The sequence below is a fragment of the Clupea harengus genome, unplaced genomic scaffold (assembly GCF_900700415.2).
Source record: "Clupea harengus unplaced genomic scaffold, Ch_v2.0.2, whole genome shotgun sequence".
NCBI classification, from domain to species: Eukaryota; Metazoa; Chordata; class Actinopteri; order Clupeiformes; family Clupeidae; genus Clupea; species Clupea harengus.
Genome location: NW_024880315.1, coordinates 1 through 25,000, shown reverse-complemented (window position 1 = coordinate 25,000; position 25,000 = coordinate 1). Strand labels below are relative to the sequence as shown.

Sequence of the window (25,000 nt, the reverse complement as noted above, 5' to 3'; positions counted from 1 at the left end):
TCAACTTGTCACTGTGGGATAATGGTAAACGGAAAATCCGCTATCTTTATCTTGGAGATGGAAATTCTTTTTCAGTGACAAAGAACAGTCCTGGGGAGGTAAGAAAAAAAGCAGAGCAGACTAGTTGGGCGATTTTGAGCTTGTGGAATTAAGTCGGAGATGTCAGCGAAATAAAATAAAATAATAATCCAAATATATATGTTATGCTGTTTTCTTACAGAAGCTCATTCCTCTGTTTCTTGGAGCTGATCTTTATTCTGATACAGATATTCGCATTGAGAACCACCCTAGGTACCATGCTAAGTTTGCTAAAAAAGGATTGGCAACCAAGCTTGTATTTTCATCTGGTGAGTCCATCCTCACTGTATGTATGTGATAACTAGTTTTGCTCAAGTGTGTTGCGGTATGTGAGCTTGAATACTGTCTTTACAGAGTACCGGTTCCATGGTTTACGGGTTCCTTGTGGAATGAACAGTTTGTGGTTCTACAGCATTCAGGGCATCTTTCGTGTGGCCTTTGAACTCTACAGCAAACAGCAGCAACTGTCCATCCTGGAGTCGTTTCAGGTAGTCTACCTCTGAAACATCATCCATTTATTTTCTATACTATTACCTTAGTATTGTGAACCTCTGTTTGAAACTATTATTATTATCTTCCAGGACTTGTGGAAATCACGGCTAAATGATGACCTTTTAAAAATGACCTACCAGCTCACTGCGAGACTAGACAGTCCACTGCCCCAGAACACCTTGGGGTCAACAGATCCAGACAGTAGACAGACCTCTGAGAACACACCAAGTCAATGTGCTTGTTCCCTTCAGGGTGCAGAACCATTTGAAATCGCACATCAGGACCCGCCTGAAGACACGCCTTCAGAGGACCATGACTACTGTTCGCCTGTGAAAGCAACTATCAGTGAAATCCCCAGCCAACCCTGTCAGGTTTCTCAAACACTCAAAATCTTGGAAAGCCAGCTTCAGTCAGTCCAAAGCATTGGACATGAACAGAATCACATCCTCCTTTCCTTTCTGAGACTGGCAGAGCTCTTCACTGCTGGTGGGGTATTGGATGAGGATAATTTGGCAAAAGCTGTACTATCCCTCCTCCAGCTCCAGACACCAAGCTCCCTATCCATCTACTGCAGCCCGTTGCTCCAGGCTGTAGCGGGCTGGCTGGGTCGCTGCTTCCACACCGCCAACAGCTGCATTAGCCAGCAGGTGGAGAGCTTCAAGGTGCGGCACATTGAGCACATTAGCGACCTTCCTCCGGCTGAGGAGCTAGCGGCTGAGTTGTTCCCCGAAGCCATGCGGACGCTGCTTGTGAACTGGATGGGTCTTAGCGAGGAGGCTGCCCAGTGGAAGAGGCACAGCGAATTTCCCATCCTGCTGCTCATCCTGGAGTTTGCTAACCACAACCTCATCACCGGCGTGGCCCATGTACTGTACTCCAGCCTTATTTGCAAGTAGAGGCCTCAGGCACAGAATACCCAAATACTGAGATTATAGGAATAAGTCTTAGGTAACGACAAGGCTTTGTGAAGCTGAAGGAGCAACTCTGCTACCAGTTGATTCCAACTCTTAAGTCTCCCTGCCTCATGCTGGTCATTCCACCCCATTATTAAAGGTCACTAGAGCTGCCGCAGCCTCTGCTCCCCTCCTGAGTGATGCCGTGGCCGCTGCTTCCAACCCCTCACGGTCCCTTAATGTAATTCAGGATTGTATTACCTTGGTTATGACAGGACCGTGTTGTCCATTTTCTCAAACCCATGAGTGCGATACACCCATATATACATGGTAATATGAATGAGTGCATCTATGGGAGCTCCTTGTTTTTCTAACTTTTCTTGTACCTCTTTGGGAACAACTGTGACTGAACATGAACCCATTTTCATACTCATTAAATGTATTTTTTATATAATTTGTCTTGATGCACCATGACTGAAACAACACAAACTGGATTAATACAATACCTTTTATTTTTAGGACATGTGTGTTGAACTCTTAATTGAGCAATAACTATTATCATCAGGGGAAACATTTGCTCCCATGATATATGTAGTATCTGAATAGTCACTGAATGCAAACAACAGAATGCCTCTCGGTATCTACTTCGATGTTCCTTTCCTTCAAACCATCTGAAATATATACAAGCGGAATACAAAATCAGTTATCAAGCCGTCACATTGTCTAACAGATGCCTAAATACCTCCCAAAGCTTATATTGCACCACTGCATAATTCTGGAGATCAATCAAGACATAGCCCCCAAAGTTGTATTTACATGTGAATGTTCCACGATATGGGATTCTTCCTACATAAATTAGATCCGACGCAACCAACATCCATGCAAGTTAACATCCATGCTTCCAGCTTCAAATGAACAGACACCAAATCGATCAGTGACAAAGCTGGTAAACAGAAGGGAGAGCAACAAGCTGTGGAAGTCACAAGATCAAGGAGGTCAGAGGGCATCCATCCCCCGAGATGAGAACGCGGAACCGAAGCCCAGTCCCATGCCTCTCTGGGTGTGCGTCTGTGAGCGGGCCATTTCGTACTGAACGTCCAGGTTACGGAACATCTCTTCCTGATGCTGTAGAGTCTTTAGGCCATCGTCGTTCAATGACCGAGATGCTCCAGCCTCCTCTTCATCCTGTGTATAGAAAGAAGAAACAATAAACACAAGTCCCAGAGAACACATGCTTACATTAACACAACTGAAATGCCAGGCTTTGTCTACTCACTTTGATACCCATGAGTTTGCGGAATTTGGCATTCTGGTCATTGTTGCCAAAATTCAGCTTCTCCCAGAGCTCAGCTGTCATATTTTTTGAGTGCTTCAAGACACAAGATGAATGTCCTATGTTAAGCATGTTAATGGTTCATCAACATGGCTTTTTGCATTGAATTATTTGAAGGCTTAATCAATGGATATTCTTAGGGTTAAACTAACAAACAAAACACTATGATTAAGGCTCTCAATGAATACTTTATTTCATAGGGAACACCGTTTAGGAGGTTTTTCCCTACCCCTTCTTTCTTGCCCGTCCAGAGCAACTTCCTCTTCTTCTCCTGCTCAGCAAACTTCATGGGGTTGACTGCCGAGGGGTTGTAGTAGCTGGGCACAGCGATGCCAGTCTCTGCTAACGTCCTAGCTTGCAAGGCCGCCATCTGTGCCGCCATGGCAAACTGTGGCGTGACCTGTGTGCCTGAGGCCAGTAATGCGGCCACGTTCAGCACGGGGTTGGAAGCAGCGGCCACGGCAGCCGCTGATGCTGCTGCAGCCACAGCATCACTCAGGAGGGGAGCAGAGGCTGCGGCAGCTGAGGATGCAGGGGAAATTACTTTACTGCTGCAGCTTTTGGGTGGCAAGTACTATGCACAAGTACACTGAAGATGCATTCACATTTACTGATGACTGGCTTAAGTTGTGCCAGGAGGTGATGAGATTCAAATAAATGCATGCCAAGAAATAGGTATTTATATACTACACATCATTAGCCTAAGGAGCAAGTTAGACTAAACTCTTCTTAATCTCATAGTTGTAATGAAGTTAGAATTAATATAGTTAAAGATTGTACCATACAAACATGCATTTATTGGTAGCACTTTAAAACCCACAAATTACTATAGTTTCCAAGTTGATTCTAGACAATAATCCATCATTTATTGTAGTGACAAACATAATGGTAATATCTTGTATATCATGAGATTTAATGTAGGTTTGAAATGTAGTTATAAAATTGAGATACATTATTTTTCTGGTAAATGCTAGACAGCCCTAAACTCACTACTATATAAAACACAAGGAGAACAGATACAAGTAGACTAAAATAACCAAGTATCTGAACAATGTCATATCAAGAATCATTAACAAGACTATCGGTTGATTGCCTTTATTCCTTTGTTTTTTTGTTCTCAATATGAACATTGACAGGATTTATTTTGGCGATTTTGGATTATTGTTTAGAAACAACTTGGAAACAAACTATTAAGCAATTTGTGGGTTGGTATGAGTTGCTACCATGATACTACCCTCTTATTACCGATCTGTTAAGAAAAGTGCTACAATGAATAGTAATGGGTAATTCAGAGCTGAGTAGAGCTGGGTTTTCATTGTCTTATAACCTGGCTTGACAGGCCAGTACAATTTCACTATATTGTGTCTATCTACTTTGTGTCTTTACTGCATGGCCTTCTGGCAATTATCAGTGACATCTCTCTAGACAGGTCTGGGGAAAAAAACTAACTAAAAAAAAAAAAGAACAGAGCAGACCCAAATTCCAGACAGTGGGGAAAAACCCAGCTCTCCTTGCCCCCCCGAGTTCGACTTAAGATGATTACCTTCCACTGGTGTCTGTTCCTTACCAGCAACAGTCTCCTCCTGCTGCTGATTCTGCTGTTTCTCCAGCAACTCTTTCTCTTTCTGCTCTTGAAGCTTCTTTGCCCTTTCTAACCTAGAGGCGAAGACGAAACGTAAGAGTGTTACCAGCAGAATGAAGGCAAATAGTGCAGCCACTGAGGAAAAAAGGCACTCACAAACAGTTGTCCTGCCTTCATGACTTACAAAACAGCATATTCAAAAGTACTGCCAACAGGCAGATGAGTTAATATATAATGCCCACACCACTACATATACAAAAAAGAAGGCAAACATTTACAAATACTAAGTGGCAAGCACTGCTGACCTCAAAATATGGTTATAGAAAAGAGGGCAGGAAGCATGCCAAAGTTTACATCTCTATTTTTAAGAGAGATTTCTACAAATAGAAACTCTGTCTAGGGTTATATGAGAATTGTGTTGCCTCAGCAGTGATCCGGACCTTCTGGCCAATGCCTCCTGAGCGTCCATCGCTGTATTTCGGCCACGGAAGGCAGGGGGACTCGCAGTGCGGCTCCGGCTCTTCCGCCGATTCTTCTCAGTCCGTTTTTTCTTTTCCCTGTGGAGGACAGGGTGGGTGAAGGAACCACTTAATGTCACTCTGCATTTGACTATCCCAACAACTTTGGCAGAGAAAGTATTAAATCGCAAACTACTCGTCTGGTTGGTTGTGATTGCCAAATTAAAATATGCAAGCACTAAATGTGTAATTGGCATAGGTGTGTATATATATATATATGTATGTATGTAAAAAAATAAAAATATACAGTACTGTGCAAAAGTTTTAGGCAGGTGTGAAAAAAATGCTGTAAACTAAGAATGCTTTCAAAAATGGAAGTGTTAACAGTTTCTTTTCATCAATTAATAAAATGCAGTGAATGAACAGAAGATAAATCTAAATCAAATCAATATTTGGTGTGACCACCCTTTGCCTTCAAAACAGCATCAATTCTTCTAGGTACACTTGCACACAGTTTTTGAAGGAACTCGGCTGGTAGGTTGTTCCAAACATCTTGGAGAACTAACCACAGATCTTCTGTGGATTTAGGGTTCCTCAAATCCTTCTGTCTTCATGTAATCCCAGACAGACTCGATGACTTACAGCATTTTTTCACTTTTACCTTTGCATCAAAATAATGCAAATGTAAGTGCCAGTTGCAAAATGCACTGTCATATTGCATGACCAATTTGTACACTGTGGTGTCACAGCTATTTACCTCAGATAATTGTATGCACCAATCTTCATGTAATCCCAGACAGACTCGAAGATGTACTGCATTTTTTCACACCTGCCTAAAACTTTTGCACAGTACTGTTTAATCTGTTTAATCGTTGGGCAACCATGATCACCGTCAACTAAAACCTGGAGGTTATTCCAAGAACTTGGTTTAGTGACAAAACTGGCTAAGTTAACTCAAGTAACAAGTAGTAAACCCCCTAATAGAAGGCGGCTTCATTCTCCTAGCAAAACAAAGCCATAGGGCTCTTCTTTTAAGAGCTCTTCTCTTACTCTGACTTAACTTAGAAAGGTTTCGTGACTCAAACACCGCCCCCCCACCTCCACCTAAATACTGACATTCATGCACAGAATCTCACATGGCCAGCCCACCTGCTCTTGCTGCGACTCCTGCTGCGGTGTCTATGTTTGGACCTGGAACTCTTCTTCTCCCGGCTCTTTGACCTGCGGTCCCGACTGCGAGAGCGCTTTTTGTCTCGACTTCTGCTGCGGTGACGCCTGGAGACATAACATAGAATAACTGTAAGCCTCAGTGGGTTGCCAACCTCGCTTCACATCATGTTACAATGAATCAATGGCATAATGTACTTAGTCTCAGATCATACATCTTCTTGAGCACAAGTAGTCCCAAACACGTTGGATATGTGAACTATGCTGGCAGCTACCTTTAACCCTTTAGGCCAAAAGCTCAAACAGTGCCATCATGAATGCTGTCAAATTATTTGTTTGTATTTAAACACTGAGGTCCACAAAGGTATCTGTGATGGCCTCCCTAATGATGGTTAAGTGCACACACACATACCCATATTCTGCCTTACCTCTCCCGTGATCTTGACCTGGAGTAGCTTCTGCCTCTGGATGCCTTCCTGTCTTTGCGGCGGTGGCGTTCTTCGCCATTCTCCTCCGACAGCCTCTCTCGGCCCCGCTCATCCTGCTGGGCCTCCTCCAGTCGGCTCTGCAACTTGGACGCCTTCGCCAAGTCCCTCCTTCGAGCCTGTTTTAAGAAGAAGTGGTCTCTTTCAGGAAAATAGTGCAACAAAGAGCGTTAGTATGGTGGATTGTAAACACCGTTTGCCAAGTCATGTTGACAAGAAACTATAGGTCACCTCTTAAAAATCCTTTCCACACAACAATCACATCAAGCAAATCAACAACAAATAAATCAATAGATCTCAACAACTTGGGATCCTGAGCACACCAAAACAGGGAAGCAAAGCATTTACTCAATGATACCCATACCTGATAGATAGCAGCTAGATTTACTGAAGGTTTTCACAGCATGTTAAATGTGCAGCAAAACCAGTTCTACTAGTTTTTTTGATTCTGCATGTCCACGATTGGCTAGCACAGGCCAGCTGATAGAATGTTAAGGAAGTCTGTTCCAGCTTAAAACCATAAGTAAATCATAGCCTTGGGTGGGCATGAGCTTAACGGTCATGTTCACCGTCATCCATGGAGTTAGTACAGCCTTATTTTCAGGCTCATTTTCATATTATTTTCAGTGCTACATTGCAATGAAAGTGCTACCTGTTCATAAAACCCATTGAGTATTAGCATTAGTGAAGTACTAATCTCCCGCGTTTTGCACCTGTGTCTTTAAAACAGACTGATTAACTTACCAAATGCCTAATTTGTCAGATATTATTTCACTAATACAATGGAGCTTTCTTTATTTATTATAAAGTATTAAGAAGCCTAACTACTCAAACAATAGACTCCTACCACTTGCTGTGTTCTGCTCTGTCAAACTATTGCATTGTTCATTCTGCTGTGCATGCAAGACAGACCTAATTAGTCTGTATCCACAGTCTCACTTAAAACAACCCACCCACCCTTTGTGAACTCAAAATACTTATGAATCAGGAAGCTACAACCATGTGAAAGAGGTTAAAGTTAATTTTTTTGGTCTATGTAGGCAAGTATGAGTTTGAGTGGCTGATAATTACCTGTCCAGGAAGAAGGCATATAATTTTGCTATCTGTCAGCAGCGTCTTCAGTTCAGAGTGTCTCTTCGTGCATTAGCACGCTGAGTGTAATTTATTATAGAAATGTTATCATGTGATCTAAACACAAGTGTTAACAAAAAAATAAAGAAAAAAAAGTGCTCCCACACAAGCATTCTTCACCACGTCATGGCATTTTACTGACACCCAATAGCTAGTCCAAACGATATGTGACTAAGTGAAAGTGGGCGTTAAAAAAAACCAAAGAAAAACAAAACAAAACACATTCATTGTACGGATTGACTATCTAATGACCCATTCATACTTACCATGATCTACAAGTACAACTGACAAGCAATAGGCTATCTACCTGTATGTGAGCTGCTCAGTTTAGCCCTGAAATGACTATGATAAACTAATGTTAGTTACCTCTTTGCTCCTACTCCGGCTTCTTCTGTGCTTTTTATCACCTAAAAGTAAAAGAAAAAAATATCACCACACTTACACAGTCGATAGCAATTGTAGTTTGAGGCAGATCTGAACATAATAGCTAAAAGCTATATTTTCGGTCAGTAAAATGCAAAGACCATCGGTACATTAGCTAGAGCAGCTGCTAGGGGATATCAGGGGAATTATCTGGTCCCCCTGTAAGGCTCACAAAGACAAATTTAGATTTCTATGCATAGCTTCAACAGAACAAACCAACCCGGGTCCATAACGCAAAACAAAGTAAAAAATTATAATAACAGTTAAACTTACTCGACTTGTGTTTCCGTTCCCTTGAACGTGACCTGGATCTTGAGTTGTGGTGTTTTGAGTTTCTAGGTGATCTGAGAGTCTCAACACTCGGTCTCCTTTTATCTCTGTCAGGGGAAGATGATCTCGGCTGCATCTCGTTCATGTCGGCGTCACTCGCCTACACACGAATTTAAGTGAGGAAAGAAACAAACACAAATAAATCAGTTTTGACAATCAGTAGTCCAATCAAATATCAACATGTGAAATTATTTTGAGATTATTAGAGATTTTCGATGTTTGTGGACGGTCCACTCTGCAAACAACCTAAATTTAAATTATTAACTTCAATAAATTGACCGCCAGGTACTGATCCACCTAATGTAACTGCGTAAAGTAACAATTTCTCAACGTCACCTATAAATCCCTTGGCGGAAAACAATATGCGTCACGCATCATTTGTCTGGAGAATGGAAATGAGAGCTACTTAGCTAGGTTAGCTATGCTAGTTCGATGGCAATCTGGAATGGCATTCAGGCGCAGCCGTGATGAGGCAGCGAGCTAAGTAATTAGCTAGCTACCAACCTCTCAATAACAGAACGTTAATTGTCTGGTTGATTCGCGATTATGTGAGGGACGTAGACACGAAGTATTGCTGTAACGTTAACAGAAACAAGCCCGTGTCGAATCACAAAACATTTAATTAGAGTTAACGACGACAAGTTACTGAATGACAATCCTTTTCTTAGCAAAGCAGTCAAGGGGCGCCATCTTGGAGAACTGAAATTACGATGAACATTGCTTGTTTCAAATAGATAAACGAATACAAACATCGAACAAATAGTTAATTCTGTTTCAAAGCAACTTACCATCTTTCCTTTGCGAAAAAGCTTTAGAGACTGAGCTATTTTTGTAAGTACTCTGCCCTGGAATCATACAACAGCAAACTGCGACCGTTCTCAGGCTACGCTAGGCGAACTCACTTATCATGAAGACGGCAACAACCACGTAATCCATGGGCTTTTAAAAAGTATCAAAACAAGAGTACGGTTATGCTAAAAAGGTCGAACAGTAATTTAGAATGGCATCGCAAACCAATGCTACATTTTTGTCAACAGGGATTATATTTTAGTTAGTTTATGAACTTTTAATATTCTTGCTTGCAAACACAAAAAGAGGTTTTTATTTTCTAAATGTGTTTAGTTGGTTTCCCGTTCGCGCTCATTTCACGGTGGTCACAGAAGCTACGTAACTTCCCGAAACATCATGGACTCCTGTAGTGATCCTGTGTTTTTTGAGATGATTATATGTGCTCATAAATAACAATTACTTGTTGTTTATGATTCTCACTTTGTCCCGTAGAGTGACTATGATGAACATCGCAAAACTAAGTTCACGACGATTTCATAGACATAGGAAGCGCCTTTCTGGTTGCCATAGAGGTTCATAGTTTTCAAGACCCTGTGGTTACTTAATTCACTATTGATTCAACTGGGTATGATAGAATACCAAGCCAACTTCATTGCATTTCATACATTCTCCACAAAAAAACCTTTGTAAAAAATATGTTGAGTTTCTTAACGGCAAGACGGACTGGAGTCGACGATCCACTCCGACTGAGACGAGCAGAATCGACAAGGAGGTAATGATTTGTTCTAAAGCATCTGGGTTGCTTCTACAATTATTCTACTGTTTCTTGATCAGTGTTATATATATGTGGCTGTGCATCGAGCTTAAAAATTGGCCTGTTTATTAAGAACATCTTTACAAAAAAAGAAATAGGCCTGTCACTGGAATTTAATTTACAATTGCACCTCTGAAGCCAATGTAGAAGCATGTATGTGTTGCTTTTCTCTGAAGGGTTCTTAGTCTGGAGCTGAATCCTGATCGGGATGTGGATCGAATCCATGGAAATGGGGTCAATACAATAGACATTGAAGTCATTGATGGCAGATAGTAAGTGTTTAACTTTTATGTGTTATGCAATATGTATTCATGATCAGAATTTCAGGAAAGTCTTTGTTGTCAATACAGGCAGCATTGTACCTTTCACCCCTAAATCTCGTGGACATTTTTCTGTAAGGGGATGTTGTGTAGCTAGGGCTGGTTATTGGCACAGAGGCCCTATTTGATTATATTCTGATTCACAAGCTAATGACTTGGTTCAATTCAATTCAATATCTAAAAGAATGAGATATTAAATACTATAGGCCTATTGTTTGGCAGCTTTGCATATTTACAGAGATATTTTTTTTTTAAAGCTCTAAAGTAAGGTGACCAGACACCCCTTGCGTGGTACCTGTCTTCTCAATCATCGCTAAATTATGTTTCCATGAAAAATTGTGTTCCCATAATCCTTATCCTATTGCTCTTAACCCCCTTATTAAAGTTTAAGGAAAGATATGTGGGATAAAACAATGTTTTTTTTTTATTAGAATAAGACTTAGAATTAATTTCAATTCAATTTCATTTCAAAAATGAAAACAGGACATCTGGTCACCCTACTCTAAAGAGAACACACATTTGCAAAACCACCAGTTTTTTCCTATCCTCATCTCCCCCCTCCTTACTGGACTGAGCTACCTATGACAAAATAATACCACCAACATTATTGTGTGGCAATAAAGTTTTTATCTATCTATCTATCTATCTATCTATCTATCTATCTTGTTATTTCACTTAATTTGTGATCTTTCTCTAACTTTTTGTGGTGGTCATGTTACACACTGCTATGCGGTAATAAATAAATGCAGCTATAAATAAATAAATGCATTGTAGCCTAAAAGATCAATCCCGAAATTGTACAGATCGATATGGAATTAGACACATTTTGAAAAGCGATTCTTTGTTATAACTATATTTGTGCAGACCCCTACATGTAGGCAATATGTCCTGAAATGATTGCTTGTCTCTTAGTATGTTGTCCGGAGGTGCAGATGGAGTTATAGTGATCTATGACCTTGAGAATAAAAACAAGAAACCACAGTACACCTGCAAAGCAGTCTGTACAGTTGGAAGGTAAGCACAATAAACAAAATTCAATTTTTGGAGTATTCACTAGGTGGCAGCATTGTCTTACTCAATCCTAGGCACTACAGGGTCTGACAGTGTAGCACTGTGTTTGTCTTCTTTAGGTCCAGCCGCCATGTGCACAAGTTCAGTGTGGAAACTGTTCAGTGGTATCCCCATGACACAGGCATGTTCATATCCAGCTCTTTTGACAAGACCATGAAAGTGTGGGACACAGAGACGTTGAAGGTCAGCCCATTTCCCTTACTTTTCCCAATTCCATGTCTCCAACACTTTCTCTTCCAGATTCACTGTGCCCACCTGAACTCTGATTGGCTGTTGTTAATCTTCCTATCCAATGTGAATTTTCTGTTGAGGAACTAACAATGGACACCATTTAAGCGATAGATCAATATTGTACGTATTTCACACCAAGGGTAGACATAAACACACAGTGGAGTGAGTAAGGTAAGATAAGGATAGCAGTATCTATAGCTCAGAAAATTATTTGTCCCTTAATCCCAGTGGCATAACAAACATGTAAAAACTGTTAATCAAATGAGTTTTGTAGGTTATATTTAGACTACTATGAATTGACTAGTACCAGTGGTGTCCCGTATAAAATTGTGCTTACTAATGATTGGCATATCAGGCCAAGAATTTGCTCTGTTTGTCCAAACAGAGTTTCCTTACAAACTCTGTTTACACACAGTGTGGTTGGATTTTCATTTTGGTTGCTAAGTTCACAGATCCCATCACAGCTATGTAACCACTTATAAAGTGTCTGAATCTGAAGGTTTAAAAGACAGCTGATTTTATACATACTCTTGTTAGGTACTTAGTAAGGAACTGCTGTCAGGAGCCATTGCATTTCCAAAATCTGTCTCTATGATAGTTGCTTTAGATTAAACAGACTTTGTGGTATATTACAATTAAAACGACAATTATAGACTTACATGTTCAAATCTATTTTCTGTCGTAATTGACTTTGTTATAATTCATAATTATGTCCTTATAGTCCAGTGTAATCTATTTTATTTTCTCCTCATTTTAGCCTGCTGAAGTGTTCCATTTTGAAGGAAATGTCTACTGCCACCACATGTCCCCTGTAGCCAGGAAGCACACGCTCATTGCAGGTACATTCAGCATTGTTTCTTTCTTTGTTTCTTCTTCATTTCTCCATCTCTGCTCGGGCTGGTTCCCAAATATGAATGCTTTCTATCGACACACCCTGTCTGAGGCATTTTTTCAAAAAACATTTTTCCCATTGCTGTTTTTGCTCACTGTCCCCATGTGTTTTTTTCATGGTGTGAGATGTTCTGATGGTATTTTTAATCCACCTTGTGTAAACAGGCTGAGGGCTTAGATCATTGCCCCAAGGCCTAATGGGTTAAGGGCTCACTTTCCATTGCTATTTCGCTCATTAGGGCTTAAACAGGCACAAACACACTAGTGCTCCTCTGACTATATAGCTGTGATATCCTCCTCATACCAGTTCATCTGGTTTTGCTGCTAGTGGGTGAGAGTGCAAACTCCCCCCAAATGGCACCTTTATCATAAACGTGTCGTGGGATATGCTTGAAGGAAGAGGCGGTGTGCCAAAGACACTTCACGACTGGAATTTCTCTCACAGATGCAATTCTGCCATTTGCTCCCGCCCCCACTGCTTCCAGAGCAGGATGGACAGGTTATCGAGGCTGGTTCTCGATCCAGACCCGAAACATCTATCTGCTATTACCCTTTTCAAATGTTGAGAGATGAATTTGTGTCTTTCAATAAGAGCATGCTAGGAATATTTTTAGGCTGACCTCATGTTAGGCAAAAGCTGTTGCAGGTAGAGTTAAAGTGGTTGTTTTTTGTTTGATTATTTATCTATTTATTTTGGATTTGTTAAACTGTTGAGTCTCTGGAAATGTAGAAAGAACCCTTGGATGTACTCTCTTGCTCTTTGTGTGATATCTTTAGGATCATGAGATAGTATCTACAAAAATACTTTGGTCTTAAGTCATCTGAACGGTTTATTCAAATATTCTAGTTATTCAGATGCCCCAAGTTCAATTCATTTCTATGGAACAGACGCTGGTAAAATAACACCTTTACTATTTGACCAACTGCTGACACGCAGTGTTCCTATTCTAAGGCCTGTTTTTTATCGGCTACAGTCTAGAGGTGTGCCCGGCCTGTTTCTGTTCTTTGAGGAGAGTATGGAACTGTAGCCCTTCTAAAAAAGTACTGTTATATCTTGTGGCCCACTATAGTGCAGTTGCTCTTGAGGGGGCTAATATTTACTTTATTAGTAGCTTTTTCTATTTAGTAGTATAACTTACGGAGTTTATGTTTCCAAATGGCCAAAAGTCCCAAATGTTTAGGAATAGATATGTAAGTGTAAACATAGTAAACAAGTGTAAATATAGCCATTGTATGCAATAGGTAGATGGTACATTACAATACATCTGATCCATCTGTACAATGCTTTGCTTGTAAAACTGTTTCATGACTAACTACATGAAGCAACACTGTTCTTCACTTGGAACTCTGGCATTCATCCTAGTTACAATACACCGTACATTTGAAGAGACACAATTATTAAAAACTCTGCAATTTCATCCTGTGCAATTTCATCCTGAAATTATACAGTGCAGAGCCAGGGATTTAAGACTCTAAGCTCCTGAGTAGCTATCACCACTCAGGTCCAATGCTTTCCTTATTTCCTGTTGCTGCGGATGAGCTGGTCTAATATACATATAATTTCACCATAATCCTAAGAGACACATAAATATTGTTTTCCTGTAGTTCACGGGAGATCCGTTTTTTAATCTCCCAAACTAAGAAACCACTGTGATGTGAATGCACTCAAATATACACACACACACACACACACACAGACTAGGAAATACACACACACACACACACACACACACAGACACAATAACACACTCACACAAGTGTGTCACACACACACACATGTACATGAAGACTGCTCAATCAGTCCCTTTGTGCTCTCTTTGTCCTCAGTTGGTACCAAAGAACCTAAAGTACAGCTGTGTGATTTGAAGTCGGGGTCATGCATCCATGTCCTGCAGGGTGAGTAATCTCAAAGAGATGGTGGTCACTAGTGAAGCCTTTAAAAAAAATCATCCAAATCCCATTAAGTGGGTTGAGAGGGAGCTGGTCACTCTCTCCCTGATCATGAATATTTTTTATGCTTGTAGCCATTCTGGCCTAATCATCTTGCATTTTTGTGGAGTATAATGGAATTCATAGTTCTCATTTTGAATGCTGCCATCTGTTGGAAAGAGAGGTGGGGTAAAACATTTTGTAATCATTATTCAGGCCTTAGAAAGAGGCCGCTCTGGCTGACACTACAGCACTACTCATGGTGTCTTTGCCCACTGCAGGTCACAGAGGGGAGGTTCTCTCAGTCAAATGGTCCCCGCGATACGAGCACATCTTAGCCACGGCCAGGTAAGCAGAGCCGTCTCTCTCTCTCTCTCCTGAGGATGCTTTGACAAGTTTGCACAGACAAACAACACATCTGCTACTCGCTCCGGGTTGAAGTGTTCGCAGAGCACGGGAGGGGGTTTATTTGTGCAGTAACCCAATGTGAAATTTGCTCATCTGGCTCCCAGCTAATTAAATCAGTTAATTAATCCAGTGGGACGCCAAAGCCATCCAAATAGGCCCTATTAAGCTAACAACAAAGCAGGGTGCCTCAACTATGATCATATCAGATATCTAGAAACTTACATTTAATTGTAGAGGTTATTTTAGTAAAAACTATCCAAACTGTAGTCTTGTACATTGCCATAGCAGACTGTTGCAGATCTGTGGTGCCTGTCCCAAAACTTGTGAAGCTGAACTAACCACATTAAATTACTAAATACTAGGGATGCACCGATACCAGTATCGGTATCGGTGCCGATACTTCGTTAAAATACTCGTACTCATACTCGTTTTTGAATTGCCGATACCAAGCACCGATACCACTCATCAGTATTTCACTGCATCAAACTGGCCGGGCTATGCTGACACAAAATGTGATTTATTGTCCTACCTGTCCTACCACTCTCTGACAGACTAGTAAGTAGCTTATTTGCTGTCTTGTGTTGCATTTGCTTGATGTTTGACTGTGTTAGGAAAGTTTGTCATAGTGTCAAAGTATTTCAGTATATAGGTTTTGCTAAATTTAGCTGCTAGCATCTCGTTAGCGATTAGCAATTCCGTTGTGCTGCCTTAACGGCGATTTGGGCTCATTTTAAGATAAATGACGACGACAGGAGTAAGGCACAGTGTAAGATCTGCGCTGCTACGGTGTCAAGGGGCGGAAAGGAAAGTACTTTGTTTAACACAAGCAATTTGATTAAACATCTGAAGACGCACCATAGTGCTAAGTACACAGAGTTCACTGATGCTAGTGGCGCAAGACCGAAGCAACCAATCTTAACTGACGTCTTGCAAAAGAAAAAAACGCGCACGCACACAGAGAGAGAGAGGTAGAGAGAAAGACTGTGCCACATAGGTTAAGTGATTGTTTGTGTACTTGAGCAGGAGATTCTTCTGATCCTTTTGTAACTGAAATGTGCTCTTGTGCTAATCCAGAAATAGTTCTGTTCACTTTTTGTTAAGCAGACTGTGTTGTTAACTATGCAGCAAATTGAATTGCCTTTATCTGGTTATATTTGCATTTTGTCTAATGTGATGATATTGTCTGTTTGAAGGCTTTTTTTGTGTGTTAAAACCAGAAAGCTCTGTTTATTTTTGGCTTGGGATAGCCTTCTGTTAATTTTGTACTATAGGCTTGACATAATCTGCAGAGGATAAAATAAAATCTGCCTCCAAATTAATTGCACTTTCATGGAGACCAAATCTAAGAAGTATCGGTACTCGGTATCGGCAAGTACACAAATAAAAATACTCGTACTCGTATCGGTTTGTAAAAAAGTGGTATCGGTGCATCCCTACTAAATACACTAAATAACACATAACATTGATTTGGAACAACAGATATTTTGACAGCTTGTTATTTCTGACACTTCTACCAAAAGCCTCTCTGCCTTTAATAGTTTTGTCATTGTGGTCAGCAGTATTTTATTGCAGAGAGCCACTCCTGTTCCACTCTGTGCAAAGTGGAGAATTATGGGAATGGTAGTTAATGCTATATCATTTTGCCTTTAGTTCTGATAGCACGGTAAGAGTGTGGGATGTGCGGCGGGCCTCTGGGAGTCTTTTCACTTTGGACCAGCATAACGGGGACAAGTCCAAAGCCGCCTCAGAAGCAGGTAGGTCCACCTTTGCCTAGATCTTCCCACTCATGCTGTGTCTGTATACAGCTAAAAGGCGGAGTGACTGGAGTGACAGTGATCAAAATGTTATAAAACATTATTTTATAAACAATTTTGAGATATAAAATCAATTAAATAACTACATTACATTAAATAACTATAACTATAAATCATCCTGAAACTTGCAAGGCAGATGCTGATATGTGTACAGCCATTTGGTACATATCCACGTCATAAAATGGGCGGCCCACCACCCCCATCCCCCGCCTGTGAGTGTGAGTCTTATTTTCATTTGCTGATTGAGACTCCTCATTCACAGGAGTGTACACCCCCCATCTCAGCACCTTGCCCCATTTTTTGTATTTTTTAAAAGTATGCAGTGGGTGGAGTTATGCTCAAAGCTGAGGGTGAACTTACACTTTAATGTGCTATGGAAATGGCCTGTGGTCATGTTAATTTTGAGCGAATGTATCTCTTGAAATTGCTGTTAAACTATGACAGCAGGTAGACCAGAGTGCTTATCACAGACTCACTTATCCCTCACCCACAACAGCACACCAAACGCTGTGTGGAATTTTACTGAGCACCCAGGTGATCAACTGTGCTCTCAGGTATCTGCCTGTCACCATGACAACAGAGGCAGTGAAGGGGGTAGGTGAGCAAACGCATAGCTGGTAGTGTGCGGCTAGGTGGCCATAGAAAAAAAAAGTCTGTCTGTGATGCTTCGGCTCCCTGTGTTTACAGTCAACACGGCCCACAACGGACGTGTGAACGGCCTGTGCTTCACAGCCGACGGGCTGTACTTGCTCACCACAGGGACTGATGACCGCATGAGGCTGTGGAACAGCGCCACAGGAGAGAACACCCTGGTAAGTGGATAGAGAAAGACAGAGTTCATGCAAGAAAGAAACAAAAAAGATAGTGGTAATACAACCCCAAGGGGTTTCCCGTGATCTTCCTCCAGATAGATGCCCATGGGTTTTACCCTGTGAGGCAGAAAATAGGTCACAGTAACCAAGCCCATTTCACTATAGCTCCTCTCTGGTACATTTTCAATAGCCTTTTTAAAAGGTTTAAGTCTCAGTAATTCTCCTATTTACATCACCCCCTTGACCAAGGCAAGATAAGGATGAGATATATATATATATATTCGTATGTCTGAAAATACATTTCATACTGTTAGATAACTAAGCTTGTGTCCGCGAGCCATGCTAGTGCTTCACTGTTCAGGGTAGACAGTGCCTGAAGGCCAGGGCACTGGTACTTGTTGCAGTCGTTGATAATGTGATCAGCAGTTTGCTCTGGGGCCCCACAGGGGCAGTCTGGAGCATCACATAGGTTCATCCTGTGCATATTGGCTCGGAAGCGTCCATGTCCTGTTCGGCATCTGTTGAGTCTACAAGAAATAAGGATGTTGATATAAGGAAACAAAAGATGATGTTCTCGATAAAGGCCTGTTATTCAGACATCAAGCTGTGTTAGTTTCCTCCATAGTCACAGGATCATGGCTGTCCTGTTTGCGTTTGTCCTCCACAGGTGAACTACGGCAAGGTGGCCAACGCCAGCCGCACTTGTCTGAGGCTAACGGTGTCACGTGGCTGCAGCCCAGAGTTTGTATTTGTGCCATGCAGCAGTTCGGTGGCGGTCTACTCACTACACACGGGTGAGCTGGTCACTATGCTGCGGGGTCACTATAACAACGTAGACTGCTGCCAGTTTCACCCCGACTATCAGGTGAGTTGGCCAGCCAACAAAGTTCGCCCTGTGCACAAATAAACTTCACACTTGAAAAGCTAGTGGTATTGAGCATGAAGCTTTGCCAGAGTTTGGATCATGCAAAAGGAATAATACTAAGTGTCACACTATCACATGGTTAATTGTAACATAGGGGTAGCACATTTCCCAGAACTTCGCGCTTTCAGTTACTGTTCTCACCCAGTTTCGGTGTATGTCAAGCTTGTGTGATTTGTGTCTTTTTATTCTAAAGTTAAAGGGAAACTTCAGGATTTTCAAACCTGGGCCCTACTTTTAGATCTTTTTGGGTCCAAATTTTTACTAGGGACAATTAATGATCTGTCCAGCATTGAGTTAGAACGCTAAAACCGGCAACCGCGAAACGGCTATACAATAGAATCCTATGACGGCAAGCCAGCACAGTTGTTTTTGCCACTGATAAGCTGATACATTTTGTTATAAGGGTCTGACAACATGGAAAGGATCCCTACAGAGATACACCTGCACCTGTTTACCTCAATAACTGTAAAGAAACTGTAGAAAATGACTGTACAGTCAGTGTTTTATCTATTTCGATCTTCCGGTCTCTGATGTGGCACCTCACTCAGTGCCTGTAGTCGATTATCGAAGGGAGGCGGTCTGCTTTGAGTGCCTACTCCAGCACCACACGGTAGGCCTATCGACTACAGGCGAAACATGAATATAGTCCACCATGCTAGGTTTTAAATGGATGAGGTAATACAGTTTGTATCTGTTTATCTTCTGTCTGTATCATAAGGATCTCTGTAGGGACCGTAGGTAACATTATTGCAGATAAAGTGAAAACCCAAGGCTGCAAAACAGAAACGTGGGCCAGTCACCTCCATTTTTATCAGTCAGTCGTCCGTTTTCTCATTTCTATGTAAGAATTGATAGCATTGTGTTGCATGTGTACATAACCCGGAGATTGTGCCGGACACCATTTGCATTGGTCGCTATACTTCAACAGTCCTTTGTGGTTGCAGGAACTGTATAGCGGAGGCAAAGACTGCAACATCCTAGCCTGGGTTCCTGTGTTGAGGCAACCTGACATTGAAGTTGAAGAGACTGCCACTGCCAAGGTAGGATAAAAAAGCCCTGGCACTTGTCTCTGTCTGTGCTCTCCCAAAGACACAGAACATGCCCTGGGTATTAGCAGTGTCTGAGTGGGTTTACATCCGGACACTGGTGTCGCTTAACAAAGAGCTCCTGTGCCACCATTCAGGCAGTCACAGTTCACACCAGTTCACACATATTTTTGTCCCGACTCATTCCGAAAGAGTTTAGAAACATTTTGATCAGCTCACCAAACTGTCCTGTTAAACTAGTTTGTGGTGTGGATCTATAGCTAGCTTATTGCAACAATCTGTCAAGAATATGTTTGGCTTTCATTAATTTCATTGGTGAAATATTGTATTGTATTGTTTGATTACAGGGTGAGCAACAGTCTGCAGTGAATCCTGTTTTTGTAGATGCCTGGAGCAGCGATGAGGACTGAAGGATTTCAAAGACAGAAGAAGAAGAAAGTTGCGCAATGCACCTCCATGACGAAATTCGGTTTACAAAACCATCTGAGCTCACTACAGCAACCATGTAAATACTGTCAGTCGGATAATGGAATTCAGAGCACTTTCAGGTGTATTTTAACACCACTAGTGTCTTCGTTTCTGGATGTTCCATACATTTTGTGTTCCTTATCATCCCCGTACTGCTGGTATATGTAAAAGTCAGTCATGAACTGGGTGTATACTGTATGTTGGGAAATGGGATGAATGTATAGATAGAAAATGGTGTTGGTGCAAATCTTGATAAATGAGCTACGATGGAATCATTTTAGAGAACCTTCCTTTGTATTTTATATGTCTATGCTATTAGTGGTGTAAACCTTAAACAGTGCATTAAGTCTGATATATGTTTACTAATAATATCATGCCAGAAATTATTTTGAGTGAGTTGCCAGTTGTCAGTTTACACAGAAAAATATGTTGGCTTTGTGTCAACAAAATTTGATCATAGTCAGTGTCAATCACAATGTGAATCATTGAATCAGATCATGCATTTTCCTTCTCTTAACAGTAAATTATTTAGCTGCTGTAAATGCATATGGGGGACATGCATCACTCAGTCTTGAGCAGGATTCAGGATCAAGCAAGACTGGTATCAATGTTTTGTTTTGTTTTTATAATAAACATGTTACTGCATTACTGCTAATTGTGTGATTGTGATGTACACATAAATAATGACTTTTTTTTTTATCTACAACCAAATACCTCAAACCACAAGCAACTATTAACAGTTTTAAGCGGTTTATTTTATGCATTTGACTATGATGAATGTATAAACGGATCTTGGATATGGGCCTTAGGAATTGTATTAAGTTAAACCATTCCACTATGACCGCGATCACGGGGGTGTCGTGCCGCGTTCTGCACTCCCGCCATGGAATGCACCCCCACCAAATGGTATTAGGTTACACTGTGCAAACATATTAATGTTGTTGTTGTACCCTGGGCTAGAGTCAGTCTAATTTGTAAAATAGTTTTATCAAAACGGAAGTCCGAGGTATGCTACTACCTCTTTTCCATGTTAGCTAAAGTTACTTTAACAAGTTAAGGAGGACTGCAAACACAAATAATACTAAATACTACGAAATATTGTTCAGTCGATTCTGTTTTCAAGTCTACCTTGTCAACTTGGTTTTATTCATCAAAAACTGCAATATCCTCGCGACTTTATGAGGGGTGCATCATCTGGCTGGAGTGCAGGACACCTGTCTGGATAGCCTCTAGTGTTGACCAATCAGGAATGATAGCGTGATTGATGATGAACGCCATGCATCAGGAAGTCTCCGCCTTGCTTCGCAGAGGGATGACCGTGCGAGACAAGAAACCTTGAACACACCCCTTTCAAATTGCCTTCAACGTCAAACAGACCTCGGTGCGTGGGGCGAGAAGAGAAACGTGCGATAGAGACAAGAGCTGGAGGATCGGACAGGTGTGTGATCACTACTGAATTACGCCTTCAGACAGGTTAAGTGGTTGGGATTACAGAGAGCAGGAACCTCGGAATGTTGTTGTAGTTACAGTTAACTTTGTCGCTGTTCGACATTTTCTATGTTGTTCCTAGTCAGAACAGTTAAGTTCAGCTGGTTGCGTATGGTCATGAATTGGTTAGCCTTTGAATATAGAACGGATAAGACTTAATTTACAAACGTTTTTTTTTTTTTTTAAAGGAAGCATTGAGCGCTGAAGCATTGAGGAGACTCATTATGTAGCCCAATATGAAGTTGTGTAACGTTAGGGCCTTATCAATGACCAGTTGTTTAATATGTTTAAATGTTTAAAAAAAAATATTCTGTGTTTCTCATTATGAGATTTATTAAACTTCTGTAGTTTATGTTTAAACTGTTCTGCTCTATGTGAAATCCTTGCGATGTGACTGAAGTCCATATTTTTCCTAGAGCCCCGATTTGCCATCTACAAACACTTCAATGTCTGTTACGAAATGCGTGTATCGGTTTGGATTTAATGATGCCTATTGAACCTGTTGCGCCCCTTGACCCGAACAAGGAAGTTCCATAGCATTGCACAATTCTCTTTGCAATTAGGCGCACTATCCTATCCGTAGAAGTTAGGTCTTAATAATTCGCCTAGTTGTTTGCATGTTTATTTTTTCCGTTGTGCATTTAGCCCTGGTGTACGATGTCTCTCTCCTGCATTGGGGAGCTTTACATTGAACTTCATTCTCCCTCTGTATTGTTGGAACTCGAGCGTGGGAGTGGTCAGGATAGACACACCTTTGAGACAGGTGTGTGTAATTACCACACAAGTTGTATCACTTCTTATTAGTAACCCTGGTATGTCAAAGCCTGTTGTGAGTACTGCATTTTCTATGTGATGGTTGAAAATCTTGGCAAATTAAATGTTTTATTTTCTAGTAACTAAAGATATAAAATCATATGTTATGAACCCATTTTAATCACATAGCTTAATAAGCAATAGGTACAATATTGTCTTAAATTGTGTATTGTCTAAAATATTGTCTTTACCATAAATTGGTTTAATGTCCAATGAGTATCACTGAAGTCATATTTAAATAATTGGGGGAAGTTTTAGATAACCTCAGCTCTTCCAAAACCTATTTTTTTTTACTCTTGTACAAGTTAAATATGTCTTTGTTTGCAATTACTTACTTACTTAGAAGTCTTATGTTATGCGCTCTATCCTAGTTTTTATGTTTTATGTTTATTTGATGTCTATTTTTATGTGGGGATCACTGTGCATGTAATTTCTTTGTGCACGTAATTTCTTTGCTGTTAAGCACTTTGAGCTGCATAGTTTCATGCATAGCATGAAAGGTGCTATACAAATAAAGATTATTATTATTATTATTATTATTATTATTATTTTTAATCATTATTATTATTATTATTATTATTATTATTACTGAAGCTTTCTGAGATACAGTCAACCAATCAATAGTAATTAGAAAATGGACCAAAGTTATGAGAGCGTCATTCTAACTCGAGTTGCAGTCAGTCTATTCTAACTGTTGTGAGCTGCTTTTGAAAATGCTATGGATTTTGGTGACCAGCTACATCATCTTACTTGGACATTCAGTACTTTCATATCGATGAGTGTAAGTCAGTTCAGTAAGATGCAGAAAGAAAATGTCAGTACAGATCTTGTCCTTTTAAAATCTTTGTTGTCTTTCCTTTCACTACCACTCTCAAGAATATTAGTGTTGCTGTGACCACGGCATGCTTAACATAAACTCACTGTGTGCTATTGTTCCTCAACACTTGAGCACTTGTTTCTCCCCGAGCTTGCTGGAGAGAATGTAGAATGGCAAAATTGCTGATGTTGCTCTCTGCCTCCTTTCAATGGCGTCTTTCATGTGCGTAAATGAAGCCTTCTTACATGGGCCGCACTGTTGTGATATAACCTTTAGGCATAGTGGAATGAAGGAATGCACTGGAAGTATGAATGGGTGGTGTTTCTTTGAGAGGTTTTGGCGGTGTTAATTGTTATCCAAAGGAAATTTTCACTTTGCTATAGTTTTGCAAATTAAACCAAGTCACACATATGCTCATAGACAGTGAGATGTGTGCTGCAATTAGTATTTGTCAGTCCAGTCAGCTTTTGCTAGAAGTCATGCATTAATTACCTCCTTTTTTTTCAGACTTTCCTCCCTGGGTGAAATGGCATTCAACGAGTTCACTTCTAGAGCAGTGCATCTGTATGACGAGTTCCTCAAAAAAGGCGGTCAGTACCTCTTTCCTCTTATCACTCATCCTACTTACTTGACTTTGAAATAGCGGGATTTTTTTTGCTCAGACCCCAGAGTGGATGGCTGGTTTCTCATGGACTCCCCGCTGCCACAAGCAGTCTTCCTCATTTCCTATATCTACTTCGTCACGTCACTGGGGCCCAGGCTGATGGAGAACCGTAAGGCCTTTACCCTGCGGCCCATCCTCATCGTCTACAACTTCAGCTCCGTGGCACTGTCCCTTTACATGTGTTACGAGGTAAGCAGACAAGACGTCTGTGCTCTCATAGTGGCCTGTGGAAAAGATAAAGGGTCATTGGGCTTATAAAGTGTTTTCTTTGGGGCATATTTCCCTTTTCAGGTGTGCTGTACTGGTCGAGCTACTAAAATGTATATGACCTATCACTACAATGGCCCTCAGTCTAAGCTTTATGTTTTAACAGTGGTTGTTTACAAATGCAAATATCTCTACTGATTTGCATGTTGTGAGAGGAATACTTGCGTGGTGGTCACTACAAAAGTCTTAACCCCAGGGTAGCTTTGTTTGAAGCATCTGCAGAATCATCCATTGATGCAATCGATTTGAGCCAATTCCGTTCTTTATTCTAACAGTTTGTTTACACACACCTTTTTTTCAGTTTGTCATGTCAGGATGGGGCACAGGCTACAGCTTCCAATGTGACCTGGTGGACTATTCCCATTCTCCACAGGCTATGAGGGTAAGATACACACCTAGAAATCAAGGTACTGTAATGGACCTAAAAAGGTTCACATGTATTGTCGCTCCAGCTGTACCCTACCAGGGTACGAGCACTGTACCTTTATCATAGGTACGTTTTGTCTTTTGTCTGTACCCAAAAAGAACATTTCTGCACCCCTAGTGACAAAAATGTACCTTTTATGTCCTGGTACAAAATTGGTACCTATTAAGGTACAGCTGTTGCGACTTGCCATTTTGTACTTTTATGAGGCAAAAACATACCCTTAAATCCAGAGACAAAAACATTTACAATTATTCACCTACATTTATTTAAAGAACTAACAATTAGTTTACATATTTTACCAAAAAAAAATAGTTTTTGTTTACAAATGGCCATTTGGTGTGGGAGCCAATGACATTGTGTCATTTAAAAAATATTTTTCACATTTTTAACATATTTTTGTACATCTTTAGAGACCTAGGTTGGACCAGGTAGGAGTCATGTATGAGTCATGCTATGGATTTTGAACTCGGGAGCAGAACTTTCCTTTCCTGCCGATGGGCAGACATTATCATTTTCAGTGGAAATAGAACTTTCAGTGGGTGTTCTATTTACACACACACCTTTCTATCCCTGATAGTCTTCTAAACAAAACCTGTTTGTACACTTAGAGGCCATGTCTAGACCGCAGCTGTCC

The 25,000-nt window shown here is 40.8% G+C and overlaps 4 protein-coding genes across 6 annotated transcripts; 3 read left to right on the top strand and 1 right to left on the bottom strand.

The window, feature by feature from the left end:
* Positions 1-5: 5 nt before the first annotated feature.
* On the top strand, positions 6-1,917 carry si:ch211-110p13.9 (uncharacterized protein LOC562347 homolog; the record flags this gene model as incomplete). The annotated part of the gene is made up of 4 exons (XM_042706563.1): positions 6-98; positions 221-347; positions 433-566; positions 660-1,917. Coding segments are annotated over 4 exons (1,161 nt in total), but the record flags the coding sequence as incomplete, so codon positions are not given.
* Positions 1,918-1,957: 40 nt separating this feature from the next.
* rsrc2 (arginine/serine-rich coiled-coil 2) lies at positions 1,958-9,293 on the bottom strand. Of its 2 annotated transcripts, none has more exons than XM_042706558.1 (10): positions 9,161-9,293; positions 8,316-8,472; positions 7,986-8,026; positions 6,432-6,607; positions 5,986-6,111; positions 4,801-4,935; positions 4,340-4,452; positions 3,026-3,318; positions 2,740-2,832; positions 1,958-2,648 (listed from the first exon to the last, which is right to left on the bottom strand). In XM_042706558.1, the coding sequence occupies exons 1-10, from the start codon at positions 9,161-9,163 to the stop codon at positions 2,460-2,462; spliced, it is 1,326 nt and encodes a 441-aa protein (XP_042562492.1). In that variant the 5' UTR covers positions 9,164-9,293; the 3' UTR covers positions 1,958-2,459. The 2 variants fall into 2 exon arrangements, with proteins under 2 accessions (XP_042562492.1, XP_042562493.1); XM_042706559.1 differs by having other exon boundaries at positions 4,819-4,935.
* An 85-nt stretch (positions 9,294-9,378) lies between these two features.
* On the top strand, positions 9,379-20,535 carry ercc8 (excision repair cross-complementation group 8). The gene is made up of 12 exons (XM_042706560.1): positions 9,379-9,933; positions 10,152-10,247; positions 11,208-11,309; positions 11,426-11,549; positions 12,355-12,436; positions 14,316-14,384; positions 14,699-14,765; positions 16,476-16,579; positions 17,327-17,451; positions 18,119-18,316; positions 19,321-19,416; positions 19,770-20,535. The coding sequence occupies exons 1-12, from the start codon at positions 9,857-9,859 to the stop codon at positions 19,830-19,832; spliced, it is 1,203 nt and encodes a 400-aa protein (XP_042562494.1). The 5' UTR covers positions 9,379-9,856; the 3' UTR covers positions 19,833-20,535.
* An 84-nt stretch (positions 20,536-20,619) lies between these two features.
* LOC122131858 (elongation of very long chain fatty acids protein 7-like) lies at positions 20,620-24,986 on the top strand. Of its 2 annotated transcripts, none has more exons than XM_042706561.1 (4): positions 20,620-21,328; positions 23,516-23,598; positions 23,671-23,861; positions 24,241-24,986. In XM_042706561.1, the coding sequence occupies exons 2-4, from the start codon at positions 23,535-23,537 to the stop codon at positions 24,430-24,432; spliced, it is 447 nt and encodes a 148-aa protein (XP_042562495.1). In that variant the 5' UTR covers positions 20,620-21,328; positions 23,516-23,534; the 3' UTR covers positions 24,433-24,986. The 2 variants fall into 2 exon arrangements, with proteins under 2 accessions (XP_042562495.1, XP_042562496.1); XM_042706562.1 differs by having other exon boundaries at positions 20,620-22,141.
* The last annotated feature ends 14 nt before the right edge of the window (positions 24,987-25,000 follow it).

Coding starts and splice junctions, on each gene's coding strand:
- rsrc2 (XM_042706558.1), bottom strand. Junction 4,936..5,985: donor AGGAGTCGCAGCAAGAGCAG/GTGGGCTGGCCA, acceptor TGTCCTCCACAG/GGAAAAGAAAAAACGGACTG. Junction 2,649..2,739: donor GCAAACTCATGGGTATCAAA/GTGAGTAGACAA, acceptor TTCTATACACAG/GATGAAGAGGAGGCTGGAGC.
- ercc8 (XM_042706560.1), top strand. CDS start 9,857: ATGTTGAGTTTCTTAACGGCAAGACGGACTGGAGTCGACGATCCACTC. Junction 11,550..12,354: donor GGGACACAGAGACGTTGAAG/GTCAGCCCATTT, acceptor TCCTCATTTTAG/CCTGCTGAAGTGTTCCATTT. Junction 12,437..14,315: donor GAAGCACACGCTCATTGCAG/GTACATTCAGCA, acceptor CTTTGTCCTCAG/TTGGTACCAAAGAACCTAAA.
- LOC122131858 (XM_042706561.1), top strand. CDS start 23,535: ATGGCATTCAACGAGTTCACTTCTAGAGCAGTGCATCTGTATGACGAG. Junction 23,599..23,670: donor CGAGTTCCTCAAAAAAGGCG/GTCAGTACCTCT, acceptor TTTTTTGCTCAG/ACCCCAGAGTGGATGGCTGG. Junction 23,862..24,240: donor CCCTTTACATGTGTTACGAG/GTAAGCAGACAA, acceptor CCTTTTTTTCAG/TTTGTCATGTCAGGATGGGG.